Source organism: Drosophila takahashii, chromosome 2R (genome assembly GCF_030179915.1).
Source record: "Drosophila takahashii strain IR98-3 E-12201 chromosome 2R, DtakHiC1v2, whole genome shotgun sequence".
Lineage (NCBI taxonomy): Eukaryota > Metazoa > Arthropoda > Insecta > Diptera > Drosophilidae > Drosophila > Drosophila takahashii.
Window position 1 is genome coordinate 35,803,247 of NC_091679.1, and position 13,064 is coordinate 35,816,310.

At 47.4% G+C, this 13,064-nt stretch overlaps 3 protein-coding genes across 6 annotated transcripts; 1 reads left to right on the forward strand and 2 right to left on the reverse strand.

The window, feature by feature from the left end:
• Window positions 1-269: 269 nt before the first annotated feature.
• Window positions 270-8,475, forward strand: LOC108064730 (glycogen debranching enzyme). 3 transcript variants are annotated; one of them, XM_070214161.1, is made up of 8 exons: window positions 270-602; window positions 2,226-2,566; window positions 2,870-3,227; window positions 3,284-4,687; window positions 5,227-6,082; window positions 6,142-6,319; window positions 6,384-6,553; window positions 6,999-8,475. In XM_070214161.1, exons 2-8 carry the CDS (start codon window positions 2,226-2,228, stop codon window positions 8,318-8,320), a joined length of 4,629 nt encoding a protein of 1,542 aa, XP_070070262.1. In that variant the 5' UTR covers window positions 270-602; the 3' UTR covers window positions 8,321-8,475. The 3 variants fall into 3 exon arrangements, with proteins under 3 accessions (XP_070070262.1, XP_017007887.2, XP_017007888.2); XM_017152398.3 differs by lacking the exon at window positions 270-602 and adding an exon at window positions 1,213-1,554; XM_017152399.3 differs by lacking the exon at window positions 270-602 and adding an exon at window positions 1,660-1,812.
• LOC108064732 (uncharacterized) lies at window positions 8,466-8,911 on the reverse strand. The gene is made up of 2 exons (XM_017152405.3): window positions 8,771-8,911; window positions 8,466-8,722 (listed from the first exon to the last, which is right to left on the reverse strand). Exons 1-2 carry the CDS (start codon window positions 8,867-8,869, stop codon window positions 8,495-8,497), a joined length of 327 nt encoding a protein of 108 aa, XP_017007894.2. The 5' UTR covers window positions 8,870-8,911; the 3' UTR covers window positions 8,466-8,494.
• A 39-nt stretch (window positions 8,912-8,950) lies between these two features.
• LOC108064731 (putative sodium-coupled neutral amino acid transporter 10) lies at window positions 8,951-12,257 on the reverse strand. 2 transcript variants are annotated; one of them, XM_070214162.1, is made up of 6 exons: window positions 11,986-12,257; window positions 11,413-11,932; window positions 11,120-11,358; window positions 10,904-11,052; window positions 10,706-10,842; window positions 8,951-10,648 (listed from the first exon to the last, which is right to left on the reverse strand). In XM_070214162.1, exons 2-6 carry the CDS (start codon window positions 11,785-11,787, stop codon window positions 9,074-9,076), a joined length of 2,475 nt encoding a protein of 824 aa, XP_070070263.1. In that variant the 5' UTR covers window positions 11,788-11,932; window positions 11,986-12,257; the 3' UTR covers window positions 8,951-9,073. The 2 variants fall into 2 exon arrangements, with proteins under 2 accessions (XP_070070263.1, XP_017007891.2); XM_017152402.3 differs by having other exon boundaries at window positions 11,413-12,257.
• Between the last annotated feature and the right edge of the window lie 807 nt (window positions 12,258-13,064).

Sequence of the window (13,064 nt, forward strand, 5' to 3'; positions counted from 1 at the left end):
TTAATTTCCAAAAAAAGGTGACAGGTAAACGCAGATGTTTTTAAATTCTACAAAAATAATTGTGGGTCGTTTTTTTAATGCCGAAATTTTCTTTTGAATTTTTAACGATTTGCGGAAATACCCGATGTATATTTGTCCATCTCTAGCATGGTGAGTGCAAATACAGGTGTCGCCAGAGAGACCTGTTGATTTATCGATTACTCCACCTTGAGAAACTTACCACATCTGAATGTATCTATCGACTCGCCAATTTAACCAAATGTTTCTTAATTAAATGGTTTATCACAAGATGTTTCAATTAAAAGAGTCATGTGAGCGTAAATAGTTGTCAATAAATAAATACTACAAAGTATAGTTGCATTAGAAAGCCGCGTAAATAGTAGCAAACAAACAGATTGAGTGTAAATAAAAACAGCCAGCTGTTTTTTGTTTACAAGCTTCGCTGCCTGTTTGTTGTTGGGGGCTGTTTTCAGCGCGTAACCAGCTGATGACCACAAAAACTTCAAAGGTCACCTTGAGCTTAATAGAATCGAGGCAATTGCTTAAGAATTTCGGCTGGTTAACGTTAAGTTCAATTTCGCAGCTTCACTACAGCCCAAAAAGTACGAAAAATCATTATAAAAATCAGTGATAAAAGTAAAGTAAACAAATAATTTGCATACCCATGAAAGTAAACCATTTTCCCGAGCGTGAATGAAAGTGGGCAGATAAGTTTTGAGCAGATACGAAAAGAAAAACGCACAGATTGCTCTCACATGGAGCACATTTGTTGTGGTCCAAATTCGGGACTCCTAAAAAACTGGTCTATAAATAAATATTCAAAGGCCATCTACCGGCAACCAAGTGCAATTCATTGACCTACATATGTGAGGATATGCTTGTGTGTGTGCTCGCCTGTGAACTTGGTGTGTGCAAATGATTATTTTTATTCCCTGACCTGCTAGTGAAATTTCAATGTTGATAAGGTCTGCTAATCGTGAAAATCCATATACTCACGTAGGCGCCACATGTCAATAAGAATGCATTGGAAGAGTCAGGAGCCTATATTATTACCCCATAATATGAATAATAAAACCCCCCTTAGCCGACGCCCCTGTGTGCGAATGTGTTTTTGTGTGTGAGCGATTATCGCGATTGAAAGGTACATATTCGTTTAATGCTTCATTTGAGATTGCGGGCTACGTTAAATTCCTGGCATTCCGTAGACCATCGATCGAGTTTGCAGCAGCTGCAGCCATGCTGAACGAGGGATTCCACTGGCTCTGGAGGAGCCTGCTCCAGGTCCTGATGCGCTATCAGCTCTTCCGCTGGCTCCTCGGCCTCATAGCGATTGTTGATAACGAACCGCTACCGTTACAAGTCGAAAGTGAAGAGGAAGCACCCGGAAAGAAGAAGCATCCGGAGATTGGGAATGAGAATGAGCAGGCCATATTATCCCCCGGAAAATCAGAATCAGTCGCGATTAGAACCGTTCCAAGTGCAAATGCAACGAATGCAATGGGCAATTCAGGCAGTGCCGAGATCGTATCAAATCAAATCATCCGCCGCCGTGAGGTATTATAATCGCCCAGTGATCGGAGTCCCAGTGTTGTGTCCATAACATTCCATAACTATATGTTCTCGAGTGCGAGTGTGTGAGTGTGCCGGCCATGAATATAAAACATGCCCTCCGTCCGGCGATGCTGCAGTCTGTTCCCGTTACCCGTACCGGTTAACCTAGCTAGTTACAGCCACTAAGAGCGCCGACTAAGCGGGCAATCCTCGAAAATTCTACTAGGACTGTGGTGGTGTTTTAACAAGATGCCTTTGGCTGTGCGTTTTCCGATCGGGAGTTACTTAAATATATTGTATACCTTCATAACTCGAACGAAAGAACCATATTACTTAACTTACTAGTGAATAACGTCTGGTGAAATTGATTTCGATTTGATAAATATAATATAAATATAACTAATTAGAAAACCTACATAAGATCGTCACAATTAATCCGTACTGAATACCTTTTTTTCCGTGCTAAGCCCTTCTAAATATAGAAATACCTATAAACGCAATTGTAATCCTAATCTCTATTGGCGCTACAAATAGTTCGACTTTCAGAGACATAAAGTTAGAGAAGTTCGACTGTACATTCCATGCATAATACCCATGTTCATGTGTAACAAATAGAAGTGACGATTGGTGATTGTGTAATGTAATCTCTCGGTTATCTCCCCGGATCTCCTTAGATGAGCACCATGGGCAAGGAGACGGAGTCGCACAGCATACCCATAAGCGAGGGTCAGAATGCGGAGCATGTGCTGTACCGACTGAAGCGGGGTTCCAAACTGAGTGTCCATCCGGATGCCTCCCTGCTCGGCAGGAAGATAGTCCTCTACACCAACTATCCCGCCGAGGGTCAGAAGTTCGTGAGAACCGAGTATAGAGTTCTGGGATGGCAGCTCAGCAATGGCAAGCAGGTTACTTCCGTTATGCATCCGGAGGCCCATGTGGTGGACACGGACATCCGAAGTCTGGTGGAGCTGAACATGTCCGGCACCTATCACTTCTACTTCCGGTACCTGGAAAGGTGAGTTAAGAAATCCGGAGATTCTCATTCCAAAAAAGTCTTACATACACAATTTACATGCTCCTGTAAAATCGATATGGCCATGTAAATTTCAGGTCATGCAAAACCCATATAGTTTTTAGATGAAATACTTTTTTCGACCAGGTCAAATTTACATGGCCGCATATCAAATTAAAATTTATCTTAAATAATGTAAAATCGATCTAAGTTGCATATCGACTTTTTTTGGGGGTAGTTATGATCTATAATAAAACTTTTTAGTTCATAATCTCTAGAATTTTATTAATAAACTTTCTATTTCAGACCAGACACTGGTAGCTCGGGAGCTGATGGAGCTCTGTATGTCCAAGTGGAGCCCACTCTGCATGTGGGTCCGCCGGGCGCCCAGAAAACGATTCCCCTGGACTCGGTGCGCTGCCAAACGGTGCTGACCAAGCTCCTGGGACCCCTGGACACCTGGGAGGCCAAGCTGCGCGTGGCCAAGGAGGCGGGCTACAATGTGATCCACTTCACGCCCATCCAGGAGTTGGGTGGCTCCCGCTCCTGCTATTCGCTGCGTGACCAACTCAAGGTCAACTCCCACTTTGCTACCCAGAAGGGCGGCAAGGTCAGCTTCGAGGAGGTGGAGAAGGTCATCAAGAAGTGCCGCCAGGAATGGGGGGTAAGAACTGCCTTTGTGATTTCCTACTGATTCTCTAAATCATTTCTCTCCGTCAGGTGGCGTCCATCTGCGACATCGTGCTCAATCACACTGCCAACGAGTCCGAGTGGCTGCTGCAGCATCCGGATGCCACCTATTCGTGTGCCACCTGTCCCTACCTTCGGCCCGCCTTCCTCCTGGACGCCGCCTTCGCCCAGTGCGGAGCGGACATAGCCGAGGGCAGTCTGGAGCACGTCGGCGTGCCCCAGGTCATCGAGCAGGAGTGCCATTTGGAAGCGTTAAAGTACCAGCTGCACACCTCCTACCTGTCCAAGGTCAATATACACGAGCTGTATCAGTGCGATGTGATGAAGTACGTGAATGAGTTCATGACCCAGGTGCGGACTCGCGAGCCGCCGAAGAACGTGGCCAACGAGTATCGCTTCCACGAGATCCAACTGATACAGGACCCGCAATATCGACGCTTGGCCACCACCATCAATTTCGAGCTGGCGCTGGAGATCTTTAATGCTTTCCATGGCGACTGCTTCGATGAGGAGTCGCGGTTCCGCAAGTGTGCCGAAACCCTGCGCCGTCATTTGGATTCCCTCAACGATCGCGTGCGCGCCGAGATCCAAGGATACATCAACTATGCCATTGACAATGTGTTGGCAGGAGTGCGCTACGAGAGAGTCCAGGGCGATGGACCCAAGGTGAAGGAGATCTCCGAGAAGCACTCGGTCTTCATGGTCTACTTCACGCACACGGGCACCCAGGGAAAGTCTCTCACCGAGATCGAGGCGGACATGTACGGCCCGGCCGGGGAGTTCTTCATGGCCCACAACGGCTGGGTGATGGGCTCGGATGATCCGCTGCGGGACTTTGCCGAGGAGCAGCCGGGACGCGCCAATGTCTACCTCAAGCGCGAGCTCATCTCCTGGGGCGACAGTGTAAAGTTGCGCTTCGGCCGGCGGCCGGAGGACAGCCCCTATCTGTGGAAGCACATGACCGAGTATGTGCAGACCACGGCGCGCATCTTCGACGGCGTGCGCCTGGACAACTGTCACTCCACGCCCTTGCACGTGGCCGAGTATCTGCTCGATGCTGCGAGGAAAATCAACCCGGAGCTGTATGTCGTGGCGGAGCTGTTTACCAACTCCGATGGCACCGACAATGTGTTTGTGAACCGACTGGGCATCACCTCCCTGATCCGTGAGGCACTTTCGGCCTGGGACTCGCACGAGCAGGGTCGCCTGGTCTACCGATATGGAGGAGTGCCTGTGGGTGGCTTCTTTGCCAACTCAGCGCGACACGAGGCCACCAGTGTGGCCCATGCCCTGTTCCTCGATCTCACCCACGACAATCCGTCGCCGGTCGAGAAGCGATCCGTTTATGATCTTCTGCCCTCGGCAGCACTCGTCTCCATGGCCTGCTGTGCCACCGGAAGTAACCGTGGCTACGACGAACTGGTGCCCCATCATGTGAGTGTTCAATTGGTTAAATTATAGCAGGGTTTGGAAAATAACACACTCTGTAAAAAACTTGTGTTATTAACATATTAAATGTAAAAGTGTTAGGTTCAAAAAAGTTATTGACATGTGTGTACAAAATTGTAGCTTACAAATGTTTGAAACATAAATAACACACACAGTTTATTTGTGTTATTTACACGACGTGTTATTACCACGACGTTCTTTTAACACAATGAGTTTTTGAAACGGTTAAAAATAAAAATTGAGATATTCGATTCGTTAATGTCCATAAAATGTAGTTTTCATTTGTGTTAAAAACACAGTGTGTAAAAAATACGTCGTGTTAATAACACATTGTGTAAACAACACAAGTGAGCCTGTGTGTGCTAACAATTATTTTTCACATTTTAACACTTTTGTTTTTGACGCACATATAAAAAAAAACATTGCGCACACTGTAAAATAGAATTTTACATGTTTTTAACATGTGTGTTAAATTCCGAACCCTGAATTATAGTCCTGAATCTAACTCAAAATATCCCACATAGATCCATGTCGTAGATGAGGAACGTACCTACCAAGAATGGGGCAAAGGAGTGGACTCTAAATCTGGAATTATGGGTGCCAAGAGGGCGTTGAATCTGCTGCACGGACAACTTGCGGAGGAGGGCTTTAGCCAGGTGTATGTGGACCAGATGGATCCCAATGTGGTGGCCGTTACTCGCCACTCGCCGACCACCCATCAATCGGTTATCCTGGTTGCCCACACGGCCTTTGGTTATCCCTCTCCGAATGCAGGACCCACGGGAATCCGCCCACTGCGTTTCGAGGGAGTGCTCGATGAGATCATCTTGGAGGCCAGTTTGACCATGAACAGCGACAAGCCTTTCGATCGGCCTGCTCCGTTCAAGAAGGATGCCAACGTGATCAACGGCTTCACCCAGTTTCAGTTGAGCCTGCAAGAGCATATACCTCTGGCAAAGTCCACGGTTTTCCAGAACCAAGCCTTTGTGGATGGCAACAACACGCAACTGAACTTTGCGAATCTGCGACCGGGCACTGTGGTGGCCATACGGGTGTCCATGCATCCGGGTCCGCGTGCCAGCTTCGATAAGCTCCAGAAGATCTCGAACGCCCTGCGCGTGGGTTCGGGTGAGGAATACTCCCAGCTGCAGGCGATCGTCTCCAAATTGGATCTGGTGGCCCTGAGCGGCGCCCTCTTCACCTGCGATGAGGAGGAACGGGATCTGGGCAAAGGTGGCACCGCCTACGACATCCCCAACTTTGGAAAGGTCGTTTACTGCGGCCTCCAGGGATTCGTTTCCCTGCTGACGGAGATTTCGCCCAAAAATGACTTGGGTCATCCGTTCTGCAACAATCTGCGCGATGGAAACTGGATGATGGGTAGGTATTTATAGATGAAGAGATCTTAAATAGTTACTGATTATTATAATTATTCGCAGATTACATTGCCGATCGCTTGACTAGCTATGAGGACTTGAAGCCACTCTCCGCCTGGTTTAAAGCTACCTTCGAGCCCCTGAAGAATATTCCACGCTACCTCATACCCTGCTACTTTGATGCCATTGTCAGTGGGGTTTTCATTGTGCTCATCAATCAGGTCAACGAATTAATGCCTGAGTATGTTTTTTTATCAAATAGGATTTGAAATCATGCTTTTATATTAATTTCCGATTCCCCATAGCTTCATTAAGAATGGCCACAGTTTCACTCAATCCCTAGCTCTGTCCACGCTGCAGTTCCTCTCTGTCTGCAGGTCGGCCAATCTGCCAGGCTTCAGTCCTGCCATTAGTCCACCCAAACCACCGAAGCAATGTGTGACACTATCTGCTGGCCTACCGCATTTCTCGACGGGTAAGTCGAAAATTTCTTTCGATTATAGGGAAATCTCTATAGAGAATCCACAACCCCACGACCGTAGTCCTCATATAGCATAGTTACCGAATTTCACACTTCTGGAGTGATTTTTAGGGCAAATTGCCCTTGTATTTAGAAAAATTGTACGAAAAAATGTAGAAAAGGCCAAAACGATGCCAATCCAAAAATATCACCCTAAGGGCCGTTTTCTCGTCCGTCTGTTAAATTTAAAGGAAGGTTAAACTGCGATTTTTCATACAATTTCATGGGTTTAACCGTACTTTAAATTTAACAGGCGGACGAGAAAACGGCCCTAAATATTAGAAAAATAGAAAAAAAAAATAGTTTAAGGGCGAACATTTTTTTAGGGCAATTTTCTAAAAGTTAGAAAATTATTTTTATGAGTATACTAGATATTAATAAATATTCTCCGAATCCCTAGGCTACATGCGCTGCTGGGGTCGTGACACCTTTATCGCTCTGCGTGGCTCCATGTTCCTCACGGGCCGCTACAACGAAGCCCGCTTCATCATCATCGGATTTGGACAGACCCTTCGACACGGTCTCATTCCGAATTTACTAGACAGCGGCAGCAAGCCGAGGTTCAATTGCCGCGATGCCGTCTGGTGGTGGATGTACTGCATCAAGCAGTATGTGGAGGATGCTCCCAAGGGTGCCGAGATCCTGAGGGACAAGGTGTCGCGCATCTTCCCATACGACGATGCCGAGGCCCATGCTCCGGGAGCCTTTGACCAGCTACTGTTCGACGTGATGCAGGAGGCATTGCAGGTGCATTTCCAGGGATTGCAGTACAGGGAGCGCAACGCAGGCTACGAAATCGATGCGCACATGGTGGACCAGGGCTTCAACAACCACATTGGAGTCCACCCGGAGACGGGCTTCGTGTTCGGGGGCAACAACTTCAACTGCGGCACCTGGATGGACAAGATGGGCTCCTCGCAAAAGGCCGGAAACAAGGGACGACCGAGCACACCACGCGATGGATCCGCCGTGGAGCTAATTGGCCTTCAGTATGCTGTCCTTCGGTTTATGCAAGGTCTGGCCGAGAAGGATGTCATCCCGTACGCGGGCGTGGAAAGGAAGGGACCGTCCGGCGAGGTGACCAAGTGGAGCTACAAGGAGTGGGCCGATCGCATCAAGGACAACTTCGACAGGCACTTCTTTGTTTCGGAGTCGGAAACCTGCTCGGTGGCCAACAAGAAGCTGATCTACAAGGACAGCTACGGAGCTACCCAGAGCTGGACAGACTACCAGCTGCGCTGCAACTTTCCCATCACCCTGACCGTAGCTCCCGAGCTGTGCAATCCCCAAAATGCCTGGCGTGCGCTGGAACGGGCCAGGAAGTACCTTCTCGGGCCGCTGGGCATGAAAACGCTGGATCCCGAGGACTGGAACTACAGGGCCAACTATGACAACTCGAATGACTCCACCGATTGCACAGTGGCCGATGGCGCCAACTACCATCAGGGTCCCGAGTGGGTGTGGCCCATTGGTTTCTACCTCAGGGCGCGCCTGATCTTCGCCAAGAAGTGTGGCCATTTGGACGAGACCATTGCCGAAACGTGGGCCATACTGCGCGCCCATCTGCGAGAGCTGCAGACCTCCCACTGGCGCGGATTGCCAGAGTTGACCAACGATAATGGCTCCTACTGCGGCGACTCCTGCCGCACGCAGGCCTGGAGTGTCGCCGCCATCCTGGAGGTGCTCTACGACCTGCACTCCCTGGGAGCGGATGTGGCCTAGACCAGCCTAAATACTCATACTCAGACCTGTTAGTTGCTACAAAAAACTGTTATTAGTGTTACATTTGATAATTGTACGGATACAAAATGGAATGCCAGATGTTCCTTTAAAAATTTTGCTATTTCCTATTCTATTAAAGTTGCAATTGTTTTTAAGCGATGGTGGTTTTATTTTCTAAGAGAAGTAACTATCGCGGCACACTCGCATGCAGGAGCACTGCGGGGGATCGATGGAGCCAAAGTTCTTCCGAGGAATGTCCCGTCCCACAAAATTCCGAGTTGTGTTTGCCTCGGGAACCTGAATATTCTGTGTTGAAGCAATGTCCTGGGAAATAATTTTAACCGGAGGCATGGGCAATGGCTTCTCCTTCCTTATTTTAGACTTAGCATCCTCTATTTTGAGCTTAAAAACCAATTTAATCCAATTTCTAGACTTAAGCTAACTACTTACTTTGCCACATCTTCTCAGGGCTAAAATGGCTGCTTCACATGTTAAATCGTAGGCTTTCTGCAACACAATTTTCTGGACAACATCGAGAACTAGAGACATTTTGAAGGGCTTACAAAAAAAACTGGGCTATTGATAAACACAAAATTTAGTTATCGACTGAACGAGAAATTTGACACGATATTCCCAAGTCATATGAGCTGTATATATTTGTATATACTCCTAGTCTACAATCTCTTATAAACTAAATAAATACGTGTAAAGTTTATGTACATAAAGCTTTGCATAACTTGTAGACTATCCACATTACGTAAGCAGCGGGGCTTGAGTTCCGTTTGGACTCGCTTGGTAGGATTCGTTTTCAGTGGTTATCTCGGCATCGTCATCTTTGATGGACTTGAGATCGCGTCCTATACTCTCCATGTTCAAGCTCAAGGCAGCTGCGGCTAGATTGTTATTCACTTCATCCAGCTTGGGCTGGCGCAGGCAGTTCTCCTCGTTGGAGGCCTCACGTTTAACCCTCGCCGGTGGTTGCTCTGTAGGATCTCCAGAAGCTCGGAGGTTCAGCAGCTCACGGCGAATGGCCTCCACGTTGTCCTCGAGGTTGGGTTTCTTTATCTCAGAGTCATTTATTGCCTTTGGCTGAGTTGCATTCACCATGAGAGCCAGTGGAATGGGCAATCGCTTGATCAGAGCTGCTCTGTCTACGCTCGCGTTCCCGAGTAGCTCTCCGGTTTTGTAGGACAGCGGTTCGAAGACGCCGGCATGTGCTTCTTTCTCATCGCGCAAATGAGTATTTTCCGTGAGTATGTCCATTAATGATGCCTTGGGCCGGCGCTCCTCCTTTTCCTTAGCAACAGGTGGCGACTCTTTAAGCAATTTCACCTCTTCTTCAACTTTACCAATAGTCTCCAATGGCTCTTTCTTCTCTGACTCCAAAGCTGGCTGACTGAGTGGACTCTTTTTGGCCAGCTCTTCGTTTAACTCGCCCACTGTTTTGGCCAGCAGTTTCTTCGTCTCTTTCAGTTCTTTCTGCGTCTTGAGCAGCTCATCCGCACTAGCCTTACTTTCCTTTTGCTCCTCGGCGGCCACATCCTCTTCTTTCTTGATGGCCGCTCCATCAATTGTATTGCTTGCTGATAATCCTTCTTTTGGAGTATCCAACAGAGCTGCAAGAACAGCAGGTGGATTCTCCTTGGGTTTATCCACTGTGAGGTTAACATCGACTGGTTTGGCTTCTGGTGGGTTTACTTCTATTGCCGCATTTAATAGTTTTTTAGGGTCAATTGCAGCACTATTACTTTCTAGGGGAACTACATGGAGTTCATCGATGGGCAGTGGAGGCAACGGTGGGTTGTCGGAGGAGGCGGTTTGCACTACCTTTGGCTTGTCAACTGCCTTCTCTTCGACAGTTTCTTTAACTAACTCTGGATTCTGGACTTCGAGTTTTTTCAGCAATACGTTCTGTTCGATTTCAATCGGATCTTTGGCCAAATGTTTGGGTAGCTCGCCGACGACAGCGGAAACTTGACCTTCGGGATACAGAGGCGTAACTATCGGAACCATATCGAACTCCGGTCCCGAGCTCTTCTCATCAATAGCACTCAGGTTGGCATAAGTGCCCAGGATCATCAGGAGAAATCCACTGACGAATACAAACTGCGCTAGCGTGCGTTCCATGGATTCCTTTTTGATGATCTTGCGAAAACTGGAGGCTGGAAACATAATACAAATGGCCACGCCAATAGTGGAGCCCACCAAACCAATGATCAGCTCCACCGAGGGGATAACCAGTGCCACGCATAGCGAAAAGACAACAATGAAGATAGTGATAAAACGGAAACGTTGCTCAGGTATGTAGCTGCTGCTCTCCGAGTGACCCTGTCAATAAAAGATAATGGAATTGATACTTCTACGACATTGAAGACACGAAATTACCTTTCTGTATAGCAGCGAATAGAGACTGGCCCTGCAGGGAAAGATAACCAAGGGAAAGCTGAAAGCAATCGACAGCACGAAGCCAATTTTGATGATATCGCTGCCAAAGGAGGTCGATAAATTCACCAGAATGTTGCCTAAAAATACAATGGCAAATATGTAGTTCATAAAATGCGTCAAAAAGGTGGTTTGACTTACCCGAAAAGGTGTGCGTACAGAAGGCCACATATCCGAAAAAGCCAACGGATATGTAAACAAAGGTACAGATCCAGGTGGCATTGCGCACAATGCCGTTGAGCTTGTCTAGACTCTGGTTGTTTATGCTCTCGAAGACCTCAAACAGTTGCCTACGGAATTGATTAAATATTTAATTAATTTATGGATCCACAGAACAAAGAATGCTATTGTACACACATTTGGCAGGAGAGCGCCATGCTGAAGATGGGCAGGCACTGGAGCACGCCCGCCGGCTCCCAGTAGAGCACCTTCTCCGTCCAGTCGTTGGCCGAAATGTGGGGCTGGGCCTCCAGGACGATCTTCAGGATAAGGCAAACATAGAAGCCTATGGAGGCGGTGCACACGGCGGACAAACTGTCCACGTTGCGGAGCATGCCGAGGGGCACTATGCAGACCACCGTGACCACGATCATCACCTGGAAGATAAGAGTTCTTTATCGGTTCTACACTGGAATGCCAGATTCTCTTACCAAACTCCGCAGATGCAGGTGATCCGCCACGTTTAGAGTGAATATCTTGGCGATTATCTGCGGCCCCAGATCGCCAACGACCACAAAGTACGTGATGCACGTCCCAATCAGGTAGCCAATGATGCACAGCTCCACCAGCAGCTTGCCGGAGGGGCCGAAGGCGTGGAGGCCGAGCATCTCGAAGCTCTTCCTACGTGTCAGCAGCGAGGTTTTGATGAGATAGTGGCAGCACACCCGGGTGATGCCGTTGCTCAGCACCAGGAGGAGGATGGACAGCAGGATGCCGCACTTCTGGAAGCAGAAGGGCATGGCCAGGATGCCGACGCCAATGATGCTGTTGGCCAGCGTCATCACATGGGCGGAGTGGGCCAGCATCTTGCCGGGATCGCAGCGTACTTTCACTGGACTCTGGGTTTGGGTTTCTATTGCGATTTCTCGTGCGATTTCTCGTGGGCGTCTGGCCGCCGCGTATGCAGAAACGAGTCAGACAAAGTGCTCGGGCGAACTGATTGCCACCCACCTGTCAATATCTCAGATAGCTATGCGATACGCCGGAAACAACGTACTACGTACTTGTTACTCCGAAACTAAGACTAAGGGCTCTCGACGACTGCACTTGTGTAAGCAAAATTGTAAACAAAATAATCCGGCGGCGACGACGGCGACGGCGGCGGTGGAAGAGACGTTGGCGCTTACATTGAGTGGGCGTAAGTGGAAGTGCTTCAGCAAACATTTGTTCCAATTACTTGTGCGTGCGGTGCGCTGCCAGCGTGCTTGCGCATTTTTACGGCCGCAAGAAAGTTTTAAACCGAATTGTTTGTGTCGTCATCATTGTAGAGGTGGGGAAACATCGATGCCAGCGTCGATGTCATCGATGTTTTTTAAAATGCATCGGTAAGTCATCGATGATTTTGTCATTTTATGCAGGTATTTCCTACGCAGAATTGCTTGCTGGATGGCCACCTTTAAAAATGTTCAAAAAAGAATCTATAGTTGGTATTTCAACAGCACTACCAACAGCCTTTTCTATCTTTGCCGAACAAAACGACGAACAATTTTCTATGCCATTTAAATGTGAAAACTATCACCAACGACGAACGTCGTGTTCGCAAAAATGTTCGTCGAACAAATTCAACTGTGCTTTATCGAGGTTATGTTGTTCCTTATGAACGCTACCAATTTGTTTGCGACTCAGAAGGAGTATTCCTGTTACTAAACCAGAGGTGAATTTAGGCCCCAAATAATTATTCCTAATATAATTATTATAGGGGGATTCCCTAAACTGTTGAATTGCTGAATTGTTGAATTTTGATCAGCTGTTAATCAGCTGTTCCATACAAAGTCAACTTTCAGAAATTTCAGCAATTCATCAGCCTCGGGGCTGTTGAAAATTTTGTTGAATTGCTGAAAAGCCAGAGTTGTCACCTTTTTTTAAAAGTCGTGGCAGCTCTGTAACATTTTAGTATCACCAGTACGGATTATTTATTTTAAAATAAACTTAGAAAGCATATTTGTGGTTCTTTTTACCTTGGTAACACTTTTAGACAGTAACTAGCAATAATAAATCAAATTTTACATGCTTTAAGTTCCGTGAAATTTTTCAACAAATAACAGCTGTTTGAAAATTCAACAGGAACCATTTTGGGTCGTTC

Excerpts from the sequence above, each read along its gene's own strand:
- LOC108064730 (XM_017152398.3), top strand. The coding sequence starts at position 1,237 with ATGCTGAACGAGGGATTCCACTGGCTCTGGAGGAGCCTGCTCCAGGTC. Across the intron at positions 6,083-6,141 it reads CGATGGAAACTGGATGATGG|ATTACATTGCCGATCGCTTG; the intron begins GTAGGTATTTAT and ends AATTATTCGCAG. Across the intron at positions 6,320-6,383 it reads GTCAACGAATTAATGCCTGA|CTTCATTAAGAATGGCCACA; the intron begins GTATGTTTTTTT and ends GATTCCCCATAG.
- LOC108064732 (XM_017152405.3), bottom strand. The coding sequence starts at position 8,869 with ATGTCTCTAGTTCTCGATGTTGTCCAGAAAATTGTGTTGCAGAAAGCC. Across the intron at positions 8,723-8,770 it reads CCCTGAGAAGATGTGGCAAA|CTCAAAATAGAGGATGCTAA; the intron begins GTAAGTAGTTAG and ends TTGGTTTTTAAG.
- LOC108064731 (XM_070214162.1), bottom strand. The coding sequence starts at position 11,787 with ATGCTGGCCCACTCCGCCCATGTGATGACGCTGGCCAACAGCATCATT. Across the intron at positions 11,053-11,119 it reads ATGGCGCTCTCCTGCCAAAT|GCAACTGTTTGAGGTCTTCG; the intron begins GTGTGTACAATA and ends TCAATTCCGTAG. Across the intron at positions 10,843-10,903 it reads CTGTACGCACACCTTTTCGG|GCAACATTCTGGTGAATTTA; the intron begins GTAAGTCAAACC and ends TTGTATTTTTAG.